The following is an 18,788-nucleotide window of genomic DNA, read 5'->3' on the forward strand; positions in this document are numbered from 1 at the left end:
ATAAATTCCCCCCATAGCACCGATTGGCCAATCACATGTTTCTCCGTACCAGGAAGTATTTTCTTTGGCTCCTGGCAATGAATGGAGCAGCGAAGGTAAATATATGGTCATAGGAAAAGGACAACATAAATCAAAAATGTGCATTGCCCTTTCAATCAGGTCATAGAGGACCAAGGGCGATCACACATGCCTTCCTAGCAACTGTTCCTCATATAGGGGGACTGTCACTTGGAACCAAATTCCTTTGATCCTCTTTCTTCCTCAGTTGTCCCGCTTTTTGGTCTGATGTACAGATATCTATGAAAATGTACTATTTGTACCAAAAGTAGGAATGCACCGATACTCTGGGCCTGGCCTTAGGGGTGTGCGAGCAGTGCGGCCGCACAGGGCGCCATGGCAACAAGGGCGAAAAGGGTGTGGCCACTGAGGGGTGTGGTCACTGAGGGGCAACGTAAAGCTTTCTCGCCCAGGGCGCCTAAAGGCCTAAGGCCGGCCCTGCCGATACTGATACTAGTATCGGTGCCAATACTGAGTATTTGGGTGAGTACTCGTACTCGCCCACAGGGCCGGCCTTAGGGGTGCGCAGCCGCACAGGCAGACATCCCAACCTGCAAAACCTTATTTCAGGGAGGTTCCCGTCTCATTTCAGGGAGGTGCCCTTTCTGTTTTATCGTTTTTTTTACAGCGGCCGTCGTCAGAATATAAAAGAAATAAATGCACAGAGAGGGCGGACATAGACTACTATTGAGAGCAGGTACAGGCACTGAGATCTACTGCTGCAGAGTTTAGAGAGTGCTGTTAACCCTTTATGGATAATATAGAATAAATTATATGTCCTGGTTTTCTAGTTATAGAGAACATTTATTTCATTTGCTGCCCATAGCAACTAGTCAACTGTGTATCAGGGACTTTACTCCTCAGCTTTTATATATAAATAAATACTAAAAAAATAAAAAATTATGAAACAAAATTATAAAAAATTTAAAAATTATTTTTTAAAAGTGAAAACTGCCCCCCTCGCCCCCCCCCCACACATATATTATTAGACATGTGCGAGGAGACTAAAAATTAATTTCAGATGAAATGAACGAAAACTAAAAAAGTTTTCATTTGTTTCATCAAACAAAACACATTTTTATGCTATTTTGGATTCAGCCATTGGCGTGTTCTGGAGGCAGGGCGCATGATGTCATATAACACAGCACGTGACCACAGAACACGCCGGTGGCCAACATTCTCAAACAAATGATTATGCGCCTGAATATATTTTTCGTATATTCAGATTCATTAATTTACACGTAGTCCGGGTTTTGTGTTCTGTTTTTTATTTTTACTTTTCTAGATGAAAAAAGGGATCGGCATGACAACCGGATACTTTATTTTTATAGACAGGGGCACTGTAAAACTTTCTCGCACAGGGCGCCTAAAGGCCTAAGGCCGGCCCTGCTCGCCCAAATGCTCTGATACTTACCCCCGATACCGGAACTTTCTGTCAGAAGGAGATTTCCTCTGACCGACAGTGCCGCGAGGGAACATGGATCCGGCTTCCTGGCCAATAAGGAAGCCGGGTGGCGGGTAATGACTCGCCACCCGGCTACCTGATTGGCCGAAAGAGCAGCTCCATGTTGTTTGGTCAGCTGAATGCTGATTGGCTGGGAAGCCAGCTTCCCAGCCAATCAGCATAGAGCCGGCCAAAAAGCATGGAGCAGGCTTCCTGAGCAATTAATAAGCTGGGCGGCGTGTCAGTACCCGCCACCCGGCCTCTTGATTACCCGGGAAGCAAGCTCCATGCTAGTGGAAGTACCGCTATCATCAAGTACTAAAAGATAAATATCGGTGCTGGTACTCGATACCGAAAAACCAGTATCGGTGCATCCCTAACCAAAAGTATCATTCTGCACTAAAACATAATGAGGGGAATTTATCAAAATTGGAGCAGCTAAAATCTAGAGCAGTTGTGCATGAGAACCAATCAGATTCTCTCTTCAGTTTTGTTCAGTTAAGATTTGAGAATGAAAGAGAGAAGCTGATTGGTTGCCATGCACAACTGCTCCAGATTTTAGCTGCTCCACTTTTGATAAATTCCCCTCAATGTATTTAGGAAATGGAAACACCCCTGCCACGCCTCCATTTATGCCGACCATTAAAGTGACACTAAACTCAGTAATTAAAACTTAAAAATACATTCAAGGACTTAAACTATTAACAGAAATGTATCTTATTTGTGTATCACTCGGCTGTAGATCCTCAAATCATCTCTGAATTGGTGCTGACACAGTCCTTCCTTCTGGAGGGGGGCTACTTTTGTTCCACATGGTCCCTGTGTGTGTTGTAAAGTAGTCACCGCTCCAAGCTCACTCTTGTGATGGACTACAATCTCAATACAAATTAGTAAACTAAACATGAGATTGTAGTCCATCATGGGAGGGAGCTTGGAGCGGTGGAAAGACAGTGTCAGCATGAATTCAGAGATGATTTGAGGATTTATAGCCGAGTGATGCTGAGTTTACTATCACATTAAGAATTTATATGGAAAAACATGATTGGTTAAACCCAGAATTGTTTTTTTTTTACCATTACTTTTCCATTATATTGACGTTTTGAAATGGCAAACAAGATAACTAAGAGATAAGATGAAGGTTTTACTGCAGATCAAAAAGTTCTAGCACCACCTTCACTATACCAATTACTATCTACCCTTCTCCAAAAAAACAAAAACAAACTTGTCTCCAGTAATTGCTCACATATAAAACTAATAGTTAACCCCTTTCCATCGATAACACCACCCCCAGCCCACTAAGAGGATTGTAACGCTGGAGGTGTCCTCTTGGGCTTCATGATCATGTGATTACTGTTAATCGGCTGATCATGTGATAACGATCGTTGCTAAGTGACCAGGAGCTGTCGTTGACAGCGCAGTCACAGCGCTGGGGGCGTGCAATTGACCGTGCTCCCAGCACAAACAGCCACAATGGCCATATGCAGGGCCGGATTTCCAACAAGGCCAACCAAGGCCCGGCCTTGGGGCAGCAGGGAGTAGAGGGGCAGCAGGGTTGTGGAATTCCTATCTCCCGATGCAGTTCCAGGCGCCAGGCGCTTAGTTCTTTTCTACTTTTAGCCCTGCTTTGGGCAACCAGAACTAAATGTACAGCGGGGAAGCCAAGATCACTTGTATGCAGCCTGCAGGGCTGCATGGGGTAAGGGGGCACATTGAGGAACCTGGCCTTGGGGCACCAGAGAGAGTAAATCCGGCCCTGGCCATATGCATATATGTGACAACCTGCAATAAAGACCACTGCTGTACTTCCACATACATGCACATGTTCTGTGGTAAGGGGTTAAAGGGAGAAGGGGAGGAAGGAGTTAATAATGACTGATTTGGGTTAGATGGGGAACAACTTTTATTAAAAAGTATAAAATATCTTCAGATTACATAAAAATAATTGGTTAAATGTAATATTGCCAAAAAGTCCTTGTTATCCAAAAATCTTTAAATATATGACTTAGGTAATATAAAAGTAATGACAAAATGATTGCCAAGTTAACAGGCCCATAGCTGACAAGTAAAAGTGACCCCATAAAGGAGTTTGTACAGGTGCAGGGTCGGAAAGGGTTAAGGTCCATGGACATTTCCAGGGTTCCCCTCCTGCACTGGGAACCCCCCTGGACAGCTCTTGCATTTGGCCGCTGCAGTTCACCCCTCACTTCCGGGTTCGGCTTCAGCCGAGAACGTGGGCATGGCCGCCTCATCCAATCACAAGCGAGGATCTCTGCCCCCTGTCACACAGCGACCAATCCGAGGTAAAGTGAGAAGCGCCCACTCAGAATACGCGTGCCTTTGGCGGACGTGTATTGGTTGGCCGGACTCAGCAGGCTAGTGTGCGGCAGCTTGTAGTGTTTGATGTCACCGTGCAGGCTCCACAGGAGTGGATGTGAGTTATGTGTGGTGTCATGGCTGACAGTTTGGGGTGAGGTGATGGAGGGGGGTTGTGGGGTAACTGGGCAATTCCTGGGTTCAAGGAGTGCATGCTGTGCCCTCGTCCCTAATAACACAGAGAGCATGTTACTTACTGCAGCATGGGACACCTGTATGTATTCAAGTTAGTTGCTAGGCTTACTTAAAGAGGACCTGTCATCAGTGGGTGTGACATGGAATAAATCTGGTGCTGATGCTGAGCCCATGTTCCTCTGAAATCACATGGTGCTGTGTTGTTCTGCTGTCTTGCATGTCATTCTTACTGATGACAGGTCCTCCTCCAAGAGTACCTGTCACCCTACACAGTACAGGGAGGCATTTTGTGGGTTAATCAGTATTGGACAGTGTGGTATGAGGCACTTGGTGACTTGTGCCCCCTTGGTGTCACTGTGAAGGGTGACAATCTGAGCAGGCGCTCTGTGCCAGGACCCCCGGCTTTGCAGTGCCAACACTGATGGGTAAATGGCTGAACCTGGATAAATGAAATAACTATTCCATAATGGCCGACAGCATTTCACAATGTCGGTATTTCTGATCCAATCTGATCTCATAGTATTGTTACAATGTATCAGTTCATACTAAAGTAGTATCAAGTCGTAGTGATGTCACCATGTCCTTATAGAGCGATAGGCTGTGTTATGGCATGTGATGTCCTTATAGAGGGATAGGCTGTGTTATGTCATGTGATGTCACCATGTCCTTATAGAGGGATAGGCTGTGTTATGTCATGTGATGTCACCATGTCCTTATAGAGGGATAGGCTGTGTTATGTCATGTGATGTCCTTATAGATGGATAGGCTGTGTTATGTCGTGTGATGTCACTATGTCCTTATACAGGGATAGGCTGTGTTATTTCATGTCACTATGTCCTTATAGAGCAGCGGTTCTCAACCTGTGGGTCGCGACCCCGTCGGGGGTCGAATGACGATTTTCCAGGGGTCACCTAAAGACATCCCAACTCTCCCGGACGCTCCGGGAGTCTCCCTCTATTAGATAGCATTTTTATTTTATGACATCGAAGCCGCAGTCAGTCAGAAAAAAAGCAGAAAAAAAAGCATAGGAATGCATAGCTAAATTCCTATTGGCTATTTCACGTTGCAATAGCCAATAGCAAACTAGCTATTGCACCCGCCCTCTGCTTCTGTCAATCAGCAGAAGGGGACCTGAAGTTCTCCATCAGGTCCTCTTCTAGTGATTGACAGCAGCAGAGGGCGGGTGCGAAAGCCAGCTTGCTAATGGATATTGCAAATTGAAATAGCCAATAGGAATCTAGCTATGCATTCCTATGCTGTTTTTTTTGTCTGACTGACGGCGGCCGGCGGCTCCGATGTCAGAAAAAAAAAAAAACCAGAGCAGGGAAAGGTTTACTCTGCTTGATCGAGCAGAGTAAACCTTTCCGGGAGAAAGCTATCTAATAGTTATCTATTGGTAGCAAAATTACAGCGATGGAGGAGCAACAAAAATAATGTTGCTGTTAGGGGTCGCCACAACTTGGACTTTGTTATCAAAGGGTCGCGGCACTAGAAAGGTTGAGAACCGCTGTTATAGAGGGATAGGCTGTGTTAATGGATAGGCTGTATTATGTCACATGATGTCCCCATGTTCTTATAAATCAGGGGTGTCCTAACTTTTTTCAAAGACAGCCAGATTTGATGAAGTGAACATGCGTGAGGGCCGACCATTTTGCCTGACATTCTTTGAACCATTAAAATTAAATGCAAATTAACTATTTTATGCAAAGTTTATTGCAAACGGCATACTTTTCATTTTGTCACATGGATGACAGATCCAAACAGGTGTTAAATCACTCTGCCTTTCATATCTGAAGGCCAGATGAAAAAAAAATCCAGGAAGCCGAAATATATGTCAGGAACATTGTAGGGGGTACATGACATATTATTGGTAATAAAGGTCGTCTGTCAACTTTTAAGTTCAAAAAATATGAACAGGAACATAACACCAAGTATACACGTTGTGTCCAAATATATTTATAACTGATTTAGACCCACTGACATTAACTGAGATTTTACAATGTATTCATCTCAATTGAAAGAAAAAACTTGCCTGCACTAATGTGAAGGGTGAAACTGAGATCTGGACTGCAGCACATAGGCTAGGTCTGGTTCAAAGGCAGTGGTTTCAATGCGCAAAATGTCACGCAGGTGAGAGTCACTTAGTCTTGTCCTTACGCGCACTGAGAAGGAAAGCACCAAATCCCGCGACGTTCCGAGAGATCGCGAGAACGCCGACTGAGGACGTGCAGTTCCGCGGCGTTGAGAGATCCAGAGATCCCAGGGGTCCTGAGCGGCGCTCGGGATTCACTGGGGGCCACAACCGATAGATTTTGCCAAATTACCTGTGGGGCCTATTAAACCGGAACACGGGCCGCAATTGGCCCGTGGGCTGGACTTTGGACATAACTGTTATAGCCATGTGATGTCCTTTATAGAGGGATAGGCTGTGTTATGTCATGTGATGTCCTTATAGAGGGATAGGCTGTGCTATGTCATGTGAACACCTTACATTGGTAAACAGTGGGAAGAATACCCTTAATTGGTGTTCATTGGGCAGAATACCCTTATATTGGTGGCCAGTGGGAAGAATACCATTACTTTGGTGGCCAGTGGGAAGAATACCATTACTTTGGTGGCCAGTGGGAAGAATACCCCTACATTTGGGGCCAGTGGGAAGAATACCCTTACATTCGGGGCCAGTGGGAAGAATACCCTTACATTCGGGGCCAGTGAAGAATACCCTTACATTCGGGGCCAGTGGAAGAAAAACCCTTACATTGGTGGTCAGTGGGAGGAACCCCTTACATTGGTGGTCAGTGGGAGGAAAACCCTTACATTGGTGGTCAGTGGGAGGAAAACCCTTGCATTGGTGGTTAGTGGGAAGGACACCCTTACATTGGTGGTCAGTGGGAAGGACACCCTTACATTGGTGGTCAGTGGGAGTAAAGCCCTTACATTGGTGGTCAGTGGGAGGAAAGCCCTTACATTGGTGGTCAGTGGGAGGAAAGCCCTTACATTGGTGGTCAGTGGGAAGGACACCCTTACATTGGTGGTCAGTGGGAAGGACACCCTTACATTGGTGGTCAGTGGGAAGGACGCCCTTACATTGGTGGCCAGTGGGAAGTACACCCTTACATTGGTGGCCAGTGGGAAGTACACCCTTACATTGGTGGTCAGTGGGAGGAAAACCCTTACATTGGTGGTCAGTGGGAATAATGCTCCTTACATTGGTGGTCAGTGGGAAGGATACCCCCTTTTTGGGCACTAGCAGAAATTGCTAATAGATGGATAGGCCATGTTGTGCCACAGATTGATGTCATAAACATCATGTCTTTATCCCCATAAATGCCCCCCGCCATTTTTTTTTGTTCAGCATAAATGACTAAAGGTTACATTTACACATGGAAGCCTGCTGATCGTTGTGTAGCTGTATAGTGAAGTAATAGTTTAGTTTGCTGCCATGTTTGTAACTTATATATACAGAATCATTTGAAATGGAACGTTTGTTGTCCGGAGTACAGGAATCAGCTATTGATGTAGAAACGCTGAAGTGGAGGTGATTATCAGAGTGGGGAGGCTGCCCGTAGTAGCCAATCAAATCAATTATGATTTTTCCAGTCTTGCACATGCGAAGCCTCCTGCTCTCTTGGACTGACCATACACAGCCTGGTAAAAGCGAGCATAAAAAGGACATTGACCATCCCTTGAAATAATCATGTTTCCTAAAACCTCTGATTGTCACTCATGGTTCACATTGCACACAATATTCTCCAGTATACTGGTAGATATCTGTGCATACTTTAGCTTGATCTTCCTTTCAGGGAGCTCTTGGTGGTCAGACCAGAAAAAAAGAATGTCAGATGTGTTACTGGCTTTTGCTCTTAGTGAGACCTCGTCTCCTTTTCCAATCCACATACTTATGGGGGCTTCAACCCCTTACACATTAGTGCCACTAAATACTAGCAGTCCGGAGGGGACTGCGATTATGAACCCCACGTTTGTGCCCTCTGAGTAGCTGAGAACACCCTTGACTTCGCTTATGCCCTCATTACTGCAGGAAATGGTATGTGTTATCTGCCCATAGACCTAGAGCAGTGGTGGTCAACTTACTTCATAGAGGCCCTAGACCAAAATAGGCAGTTAACCCTTTGCAAAGTGGGAGTAGCCCCACTGAAAGGGTTAATTTTTACAACTCTTGGAGTTCCTCTATAAAAAAAGTTTGTCGAGCTGGGTGGGGCAGACAGAGCTACTTAAGTTCCAGCTGATGCACAAGAGTCACCCGAAATGTAAGCCATGTATGGCCAGTTATAGGGGTCTCAGGTGCACCCCCTGATATCACCAAAGGGCCGCACATAAAATTACATGAGACGCTAGAGATGCATGACCAGGGCCGGATTTCCCACAAGGCCAACCAAGGCCTGCCGTTGGGGCAGCACTGAGTAGAGGGGCAGCAGGGGTGTGAAATTCCTATCTCCCGACGCCCAGGACATGCAGTTCTGGGAGCCGGGCGGGTAGTTGTTTTCTACATTTAGCCCTGATGTGATCAAAAAGGGCTAAATGTACTGCAGGGAAGCTGCCACTTGTTTTGTACAAGTGATCTAGGCGATGTCGCCGAGATCACTTTTATGCAGCCCGAATACAGGGGGGCGCATTGAGGAACCTGGCATTGGGGCAGCAGAGATAATAAATCTAAGAGAATTATTTATGTCCTTTACGTTCTGATTACCTAGACGAAGACGAAGACACAAACCACTGCAGAGAGGTCTTGCCATTGTCTGTTGGCCATACGCAGTGCAAACTGGTTGTAGAATATTCTTCTGATCCACCAAGAACTTCGTAGTATGAGGACCTGCCTGGTTGCATATGGATTGAATTGTTTTTTTGGGATGGCCCCTGCTATACTTACCTGTTGGTAAAGATTGTGAAGCCAACAGTTTTCTAACCTGCCCGTCCCCTCCTAGACATGAGATACTGTGTTAGGTGTCAGCTTTAGAACAGCTTTTCATCCTTTGGACCGACTTACATTATAATTTTTTACATTTTCTGTTTCTTAGAGCAGGATTGATGTGGATAGAAGGAACGCTTAACCTCTGGGCTCCGGCATCCGTCACCCGTATGGCATCTGACCTGAGGGCACTGACACGCCCTCCCCTCCATCATCCAGACCATTCAACGTCATGCTCATTACCCTCTGCTACGTATACTTGTGGCTGCGCTACCGTTCCTCCCACGCATTGCTGATCCGGAGCTGCGTGCGCCAGTTCCATAGGACCAGTTCCTTCACGTTTTGCACCCATCCTCAGGAAACCGGGAAAAAGAACCATAGCGGAGCACAGGGACCCGGCGAGGATAAGTTCTACCTGCATTTGGGCAACAAAGCCTTTCTCATTGACAGTGCCCAGGTATTTTCTGTTTTCACCTTGCAAATCCAACCTCTAGGGTGGCCCATGATTCTTGGGGTTCTTCCACTTTAACTCTTCTGTGTATACTCTTCTTTCTTTATAGTTTTTTATTTTGCTTTTCTGCTGTCCACTATAGTTTTGTTTCAGCGTGTTCCAAACTTTTGTTGGTTATGCATCACCTACACCTGGACTTTAAAATGAACGCATATTATGGCAAAATAACCAATGTACCTTCCAACCTGCCCCATCCAATACTGATAACTTGCCTTCCCCACGCTCTTCCACCACCTCATTCGCCTGCCAGAGCATAGAGAATTAACCCTTTGTTAGCTATAAGTTTGCGCTTACACAGGCCAAAGGTCTTTCCCCCTGCCCGGGAGTGACAGTGCTTTAGCTTTTCAGTTGGATGTTCTGGTGTGGAGAGTTGCATCATGAGAGGAATGAGGGGAAGTCACATGCTTGAAAGTACCAAGTATTTCACTGGCCTCTGGCGAGCATATAGGATGGCAGCAGAGTGCCGGAATGGTAAGTATCTACAGCAGGAGGAAGTCTGTTATGTCAACCCTTTACTTTGCCTGATTGGTAAAATACTCGTTTGAAACTTTTCCCATACAGTGCAAAAGCAATGGGTTTGTTTTAGTTTAGCCCGCCCCCAGCAGCATACTGTATATTTACCTTTCTTTCCCTCCACCACCGCTCTGTTCAGGTCTTTAAAGATGAGGCTTACAAAAGGCTATCGCCTCTGATTGGCCCAGCACTGTCACATGGTCTTGCTCACATGCTTCTTCATATCCAGAAGTACAGGATATTTTTTCTCTTTTGGCTCCCAATACTTAGTGTGAGCCGCAGAAGTAAAGAAAAGGTAAATATGTGCTGGGAAGGGACAGGGGATTAAAGGACACCTGTTACTTTGCCTTGAATATACAAAGTATAGGTTACTTTAATGTGTATGTTAACCCGAACAATGAACTTCTCTTATTTGGTACTTTTTAGTCTATTAAATACTATGTTAAATATACCACTGAAAGCATATAATTGGACAAATTGTTGGCACCCTTCCGGGAAAATAGAAGAACATCCAATTTTCTCTGAAATAACTTGCAACTGACAAGTAATTGGCATCTGTTCTTTATTTCATCCTTAAAGGAGAACTATGGGGTCAGTGTTTTTCCCCATAGTTCTCCTTAGGGTAACGGGAGGACACAAACTAGCGTCCTCCTGTTACCCTAAGCTCAGTATACCGCGACCTACAGCTCGCGGTATACTGAGACGCCGCACCTGGAGCGGATCCCGATGTAGATGACGGGATCCGCCCAGCTACGTGAGTGACAGCTGGCTCTGCCTATCTAGAGGCAGAGCCAGCTGTACCCGCCCCCTCCCCGTCCGTTCCGCCAGTGAGCGCTGGCAGATCGGATCGGGAAGAGGGGAATCCAGCCCCTCCCCCTGTCACGGCAGAGAGCCGTGACAGGATCGAGAGGTGAGGGAACCCGGTATGTGTTTGCTCACCTCCCGATCTACTGAGGCGACCTGTGACAGTCTCATTGTCACAGGTCGGCTTAGAACTATGAGGTGAATGGAAATCACTCATCTCATAGTTCTCCTTTAGCAATTTCTGTGGCTCTCAATGGGACTTTTGCACCTGCTAACAGATAGTTTGGCCCACTGTTCTTAAGTAAAGTGCTTCCGCTGTCTTGGCTTTGAGGCCCCGTTCACATTGGGCGATTTGGATTTTGCGTAAAATCACGCGATTTGTCGCGTGATATCGCGCAAATGCTTGCATTGAGCAAGCGAGAATCGCGGCAAAATCCGCTCCAAAAAGGGTCCTGCTGTAGCGACACACGACCCGCGACAGCAGGACCATTTGCCCCATTGAGATGCATTGAAGAGCGATATCGCACGGTAAAAAGCCGCGATATCGCGAATGGGGCCTGAATGGGGCCTGAAGGTGGCTTCTCCAGACCGCATGTTTCAGCCCTTCCCATGTTTTGGGATTGAAGATGAGGAAGGCCACTTTGATAGTCTAATGTTTTGTTCTTAGCCATTTGTGGGTGCTTTTAGCTGTGCTTTATGGCCATCCTGTTGGAGGACTTATAACCTGCGACTGAGACAGAGGTTTCTAAACTTGGGCAGTATGTTTTGCTCCAAAGTTCCTTTATAGTCTTAAGATTTAATTGGGCCCTACACAGACTGACGGTACCCCGTGCCAGACGCAGCAAAGCAGCTCCAAAACATAACTGAGCCTCCTCCATGCTTCACAGTAGGTATGGTGTTCTTTTCTTTTAAAGCTTTATTTTTTCATCCGTTAACATATAGTTGATGTGACTTGCTAAAAAGCTCCAGTTTTGTCTCAGCTGTCCCTCAGAAGCATTGGCATGGCTTCTCAATATGCATTTTTGCAAATTCCAGTCTGGCTTTTCTTTACATTTTTCTTTCAACAGTGCAGTCCTCCTGGATCTTCGTCCTGTGAGCCCATTGTCGCTCAAAAAGCGATCGATTGGGCAGTCAGTCTCTGATGTACCTTGACCTTCAGCTTACATCTCTTTGGAAGTTTTCCTTGGCTCTTTGTTTACAATTCGCACTATCCACCTGTTCAATGTTCTATTGGCTGCCACGTCCAGAGCGGTTGGCTACACTCCCATGGACCTTAAACTTCTGAATATTTGCAGCTGTAGTCTCAGGAACATCAAGCTGCTTGGAGATGATCTTATAACTTTTATCTTTGACAAATGCTGGTAAAAAATGTTCTTTCTGATCTTCTCAGACAACTCTCTCTCTCTCTCTCTCTCTCTCTCTTCGCTTTCTCTGGTCCATGTTCAGTGTGGTGCACATGATGATACCAAACAGCAGAATTATGACTTTTCTCTATTTAAATAGATTGAGTGACGGGTTACAAGATTGAAGATGTGTGTGATACTAATTACAGAAATATCACTATGATCCAATTATTTATAATCTTTTCTCGGGGGACCAACAAATCTGTCCAGGCCATGTTAGAATATCTTTGTAGAATAAGCAATCGCATTTGCTTTGCTTTACTTTATCATATGCCAAAGGCATGCAGGTAAACATGCGGCCACTGCTTTTAATTTCATCAGTTTTTAGCTGACTGAGGCATTGTTTTAATGAGCTGTAGGGGTACCAACAACTTTGCCCATGTCTGTGTCTGTTCAATTTAGTGCAAAAAAAATACCTGTTGATGCTGCCAGAAATCCAGTGCTGTCCTGTGCACTCTGCAGTCTTATCAGCGCTGTCCAGTTTATTCTGTGAACCGCAGAACTCCTCCCCCTGATATCACTAGATAAAGTGCTCCTGCTGTCTTAGGTTTGAAGGTGCCTTCTCCAGACCGCATGTTTCAGCCCTTCCAATGTTTTAGGATTCAGATGAGGAAGGCCACTTTGATAGTCTCATGTTTTGTTCTTAGCCATTTTTGGGTGCTTTTAGCTGTGCTTTTTGGTCATTATCCGGTTGGAGGACTTATGACCTGCGACTGAGACCGAGCTTTCTGAACTTGGGCAGTACGTTTTGCTCCAGAGTTCCTTGATAGTCTTGAGATTTAATTGTGCCCTACACAGACTGAAGGTACCCCGTGCCAGACGCAGCAATGCAGCTCCAAAACATCAGCCCTGCCCAGTTTATTATGTGAACCACAGAACTCCTTCCCCTGATATCACTAGAAGAGCAAAGGGAGGTGTTCGGTATCCATAAATCCCTAGCACTTCCTGTCCTAGGGTGATGACGTTGTTCCTCCATAGATACAGTACAGTGACTGAGCGTTGTCTCTCTCTGGGACAAGAAGTGTGTTACTGGCAGGGTCAACAGGTGAAAATATGGGTAAAAAAAGACTAATATACCCACCACATCTAAGGACTGTAAAGCTACAATATATTATATGTTGAGGTGTTTTACTGCATACCTGTGTGGTTTGATGTAATGTAACATTGGTGAAGAGTCCCTGAGTTTAATGAACAGCGTGTTTCTGATGTCCCCTTCTTTTTTCAGTGCTTTGAAGATTTGAATAAGTGGAAGCTGTTACTTGGATCTCCCAGCGATAGAGATCTAGAGGCCAGGCAAATCACCTTTATTACTGAGAGTGTCTCATTACCCAGCGAGACCTTATCAGCTGCATCACACTCTAACAAAAAGGTGAGCCTTTGCTTTGCTGTCCTTTGTGTCTTAGTTTCCACTCTTGTTGTGTAAATCTTTCAGCTCAACGTTTGAATAGGCAGAATTCTTCCCCATATAAACAGAAAAGGGGGGGGGGGGCATTAGTGGGGATTTCTATATAGTAAACATTTTGTCTGAATTTGTCTCTGCAAATCCACAGCTTATCCTTCATTTTTGGTACATTTTTAATTGTAATAAATAGCCCTTTTCACTATAACTTGTATGGGTTGTACTGTATTGTTGGGTCCCAAGCCTTACTCCGTATACTCCACTGATGATGGCCAAAAAGCCTGAAATATTTGTAGGCAGTTAGGAATGAATGGCTCTATCATATTAGGCTATACTTGCAATATACACTAGCGGCTCTGGTTCTGCATCTGGCTCATGGGGCATAAAGGAAAGATTTGCTCACTGTCCTGAAATTAGGAATAGTTCTCTCATTGTAGCATTTTTTACAAAGTGAGACATGTGAATTCTTCTTTTCTTTACTGTGGTATGCACTGAAAAAAAGTGGGGACTGTTTGATTCCTTTAGTCCTTTTTCACCATAACCTCTGGGTTATACTGTCTTGTTGGGTTCCACGCCCTACTCCATAGAAACCTTGTTTCTCATACATTGTACTGTCCAAGCCCTACTCCATAGAAGCCGTGCTTCCCATACTCTGTATTGTCTAAGCCCTACTCCATAGAAGCCATGCTTCCCATACATTGTACTGTCCAAAACCTACTCCATAGAAGCCATGCTTCCCATACACTGTATTGTCCAAGCCCTACTCCATAGAAGCCTTATTTCCGGTACAATGTACTGTCCAAGCCCTACTCCATAGAAACCATGTTTCCCGTACATTGTACTGTCCAAACCCTACTCCATAGAAGCCATGCTTCCCATACACTGTATTGTCCAAGCCCTACTCCATAGAAGCCTTATTTCCGGTACAATGTACTGTCCAAGCCCTACTCCATAGAAGCCATGTTTCCCGTACATTGTACTGTCCAAGCCCTACTCCATAGAAGCCTTGTTTCCCATACATTGTACTGTCTAAGCCCTACTCCATAGAAGCCATGCTTCCCATACACTGTATTGTCCAAGCCCTACTCCATAGAAGCCTTGTTTCCCATACATTGTACTGTCCAAGCCCTACTCCATAGACTGCCTGACTTCCGGTTTAGTTAGAACGAAGAGGTTTGTCCATAGAGGCCATGTTTCCCATACATTGTACTGTCCAAGCCCTACTCCATAGAAGCCATGTTTTCCGTAGATTGTACTGTCCAAGCCTTACTCCATAGAAGCCTTGTTTCCCATACATTGTACTGTCCAAGCCCTACTTCATAGAAGCCTTGTTTCCCATACATTGTACTGTCCAAGCCCTACTTCATAGAATCCTTGTTTCCCATACACTGTACTGTCCAAGCCCTACTCCATAGAAGCCATGTTTCCCATACGTTGTACTGTCCAAGCCCTACTCCATAGAAGCCTTGTTTCCCATACATTGTACTGTCCAAGAACTACTCCATAGAATCCTTGTTTCCCATACATTGTACTGTCCAAGCCCTACTCCATAGAAGCCATGTTTTCCGTAGATTGTACTGTCCAAGCCCTACTCCATAGAAGCATTGTTTCCCATACATTGTATTGTCCAAGCCCTACTTCATAGAAGCATTGTTTCCCATACACTGTATTGTGAAGGACTAGACATGTAACCATGCACATCATCTCAGGGGAGGAAAATGCCTTTCCCTGAGATTACAGATGAGATTTCCCAGCAATACTCTGCTGATGACAAGGCAATCCCAGTGTGTATTGCTCTGGCAAACTGAAGTCATTTTGCCCTTTCAAAGCAGGAAGTGAATACTCTGCAAGTGTAAGTATTTCACAATCACAGCATTTTACACCTGACATGTCTATGTTATTATTAATCATCATACATAGAGGGATGCATTGGTAGAATTTGATTTTTGAGTGTAAAGGTCCGCTTTATCATGGGTTTTCCTTTCACTTTGCCCTGACATACAGTTTAATAAGCAACTACTACCCAGCAGTCGGGTACTCCATTAGTCCATGGGACCTGAAGAAGGCTCGTCATGACTCGATGACTTTGTAATCAGCTTTGGTTTATTTACTCTCTCGCCCTGGGGTTGCCTGTCCAGTCCTTTGCTGCAGAAGTGGGACAAAGAAAGCACTGTGGGTTATCATGTGTCTAGCCAAGAGAGGAGAGCCCTCTCTCCAGACACAATGGCCCCTGAATGGAGCCCGTTGTGGGAAATCCTCTTGTTTAGAGCCAGGCTTGCTTCCTTTGCTTTGATCCCTCTATCCATCTACCTGCTTATATCCCTATCGAGTCACAGGAAGAGATTTTCCTGTTTACTTTCAGCCTGACTGCCTGGGAAGCTTGTCTTGTACCTGGTCTTCAGCGTGACATGACAAGGCTTTGATCAGGTTTCCTCCTCCTTGTTTTGGTTGTTCTACAACTTATGTCTTGACATTATTGGTTATGGATCATGCACTTGGCTGCAGAATGGCGACACAATCCAGAGGATATTATCTCTGCAGAAGGAGGAGATATAGAGGAATTCTTGTCTCATGGTTGTTGAATTTGCTTTTGAATTTCAGTAGACTGAAAAATTTGTATATTAGAATCCACTGCGTTTTTTTTCAATGCAAATTCCCATATATATCTTTCTGACATATAGCGAGTTCTCTGCTATACACTGCATCCCCATCTTACACAGACCATCTCACGGGGTCAGTAGGTGAGCAGTAGGAGTGTACTACCTGATAACTGTGCTTTACAATGTCCTTTCTGCTTCTTGCATCACCCGTCATATTCAAACTTCTATATATGAGGGACATCAAACTTGTACCAGGATCCCTAGCAGGTGTATTCCAGAATCAACAGCAGGTATGTTCCAGGATCACCAGTTATCAACCCAAGGGATTAAGCTGAACTAGTGCACTACAGCAATATGCCTGAATTAAAAACTGAAGTACTGGGTTGGTAGGTTCTGCTTCCTGTAGGCATCTCAAAGATTACACTTCAGTTTAGGCAGGAGTGTCCTTTTAAGCTTGTCAAGTTCAGGACGCACAATGAAGATGTCCCAGTGCATTCAGAATGCCACAGGATTTGATAACCTTTTATGATCACCGGCATTTTCATTCAACCTATATATCAGATATGTTTTTAAAGACAGCACAATGTTAAAGTATATTATATAGTATAAAGGCATAGAGTGGGTGATAAAACCTCTGTCATATTTATTGTCACTTGTGTTTCATTGGGGAGCTTTCCCTTTACTTCCTGTTCTTTAACCTCCCTGGCGGTCTGATTATTTCCTTTTTTTGTTTCTTTTTTTTACTTTTAAATTTCCCGCCGGTGTTCTATCGAAAGTTCCAACTTATCGAGTTCTCCAACTGCCTGACTTCCGGTTTAGTTAGAACGAAGAGGTTTGGGCAAGAAAGCTCTTCTGCACGAGAGCAAGTCGCGGCTTTGCCCTATACACATACACCACATGAAGAATTAAAATGAACTAGGATCACACTAATCCAGCCCGTTATTAATCTCCGCTGCCCCACTCAATATGGCCGCCGCTTGAGTGGGGCACCGGAGATTAATAACCTGCTGGATTACTGTGATCCTAGTTCATTTTAATACTTCATTGCTGTGGTGTATGGGTACAGGGCAATGCCGCGGCTGGTGCTCGTGCAGAAGAGCTTTCTTGCCCAAACCTCTTCGTTCTAACTAAACCGGAAGTCAGGCAGTTGGAGCTTTCGATAGAACACCGGTTCTGCCCCCTGCGACGCAAACGCTCGCAAGGGACGGAAGACGGATGCCGGCATTGGCCGGAGGACACAGCTGGGATCGTTGGCAAGGTTATTAACGCGCTATGTAATCCCGAGTGTGGCTCGGGGTTACCGCTTTTGGTAATTAAAATTAACCCCGAGCCACACTCGGGAATACCGCCAGGGAGGTTAAAAACAATCCTTGCTAAAGCTGATCATAGACAACACAGACAACAATAAAAACGTAACAGTGGTTCTAACCCTTCCTTACTATCAAAAGCTAAAATAAAATGTTTTGTCTTTAGAGGCAAGTCGGAATTGTTTCCTCACAGCGCCGGGTCCAGAATTAAGTTCTCACTTGGAACACTCTCTAGCAGAAAGATGAAAGTATCTGATGAAAGTTTGGTTCTAAAGCTCCTTTGGGCTGGGACTTCCGTAGGTGGTAAATAGGTCTTTCTGAAGATGCCTGAAGATAAAGTGGGGGGGAGCAAAGGAATTTTCATCTAGTGGCCATAATGTGTCGAGGAGCATAGGAATTTCCTGTTCTCTTTGGCTCTATATAGTGGCCATAATGCAGTGCAAATCTAAAAGCCAGATGTACGCGAACAGCTCTATGAACATTTTATAGAGACACCCCTTAGTATTGTACACAAACAGAGTTGGCTTGGTTTGCTAAGGAAATTAAAGCATGTTCACTTTGCAAAGTGTGTTTTCACTTGGCTCAGTTAATATGGTAAAGCTGTGTTCACTTTGTACACCCAGTCATGTGCAGGTGAGTTTCCTCCCACACTCCAAAGGTTTGTTGGTAGGTTAATTGGCTCCTGTATAAATTGGCACTAATATGTATGTACAGTATGTATGTATGTGAGATAGGGGGCATAGATTGTGAGCTCCTTGAGGGCAGGGACTAATGTGACTGTATAGAATGCAATGTGCTGTGTAGATTGTCGGTGCAATATAAATACCTGTAATAAATAATGAGTCGTCTCATTTTCTCTGTGTTCCAGGTTCGGAATCTGTCTGAGTATTGCCTCCCTTTGGCTCTGTGTCATGAAGACTCTTCGAGGTTACTGGCAGAAGCCAGCGTAGACAACTTCAGCGAGCTTGGCATAGCGTTCATGGAAGATCGCTTGCAGATGGACAATGGCTTACTGCCGCAGAAGATTACTTGTAAGTTAGGTTTTCTTTCATGCTGAATGATCTGGTGAAAATTTTTATTCTGGTTCTCGACTATTAGTGATAGATGTACACAAATGGAGAAGGCTTGACTTTTTATTTCCAATTTCCCCTCCATAAGTGATCCAGCACCCGATGGTGGGAATTTAGGTGGTCCGCCGAACCTTGAGATTTAGTTTAAATTCTGGGACAGCCTGCAGAGACTGTGATGCTTGTGGGGCGGCGTTATGTTACAAGTAGGGATGCACCAATACCGATGCTACAGTTGTATCGGTGCC

General features: G+C 44.9%; 1 protein-coding gene across 1 annotated transcript in view; it reads left to right on the top strand.

The window, feature by feature from the left end:
- The first annotated feature begins 3,851 nt into the window (after positions 1–3,851).
- HLCS (holocarboxylase synthetase) overlaps positions 3,852–18,788 on the top strand; it is a 125,219-nt gene continuing 110,282 nt past the window's right edge. The window contains exons 1-4 of the mRNA XM_018555167.1: positions 3,852–3,932; positions 9,046–9,393; positions 13,393–13,536; positions 18,342–18,504. Coding sequence (XP_018410669.1) covers positions 9,169–9,393; positions 13,393–13,536; positions 18,342–18,504 — 532 coding nt within the window. The 5' untranslated portion in view covers positions 3,852–3,932; positions 9,046–9,168. The remainder of the gene's footprint in view (positions 3,933–9,045; positions 9,394–13,392; positions 13,537–18,341; positions 18,505–18,788) is intronic.

Source organism: Nanorana parkeri, unplaced genomic scaffold, assembly GCF_000935625.1.
Source record: "Nanorana parkeri isolate BGI_ZX_2015 unplaced genomic scaffold, ASM93562v1 scaffold186, whole genome shotgun sequence".
NCBI lineage: Eukaryota > Metazoa > Chordata > Amphibia > Anura > Dicroglossidae > Nanorana > Nanorana parkeri.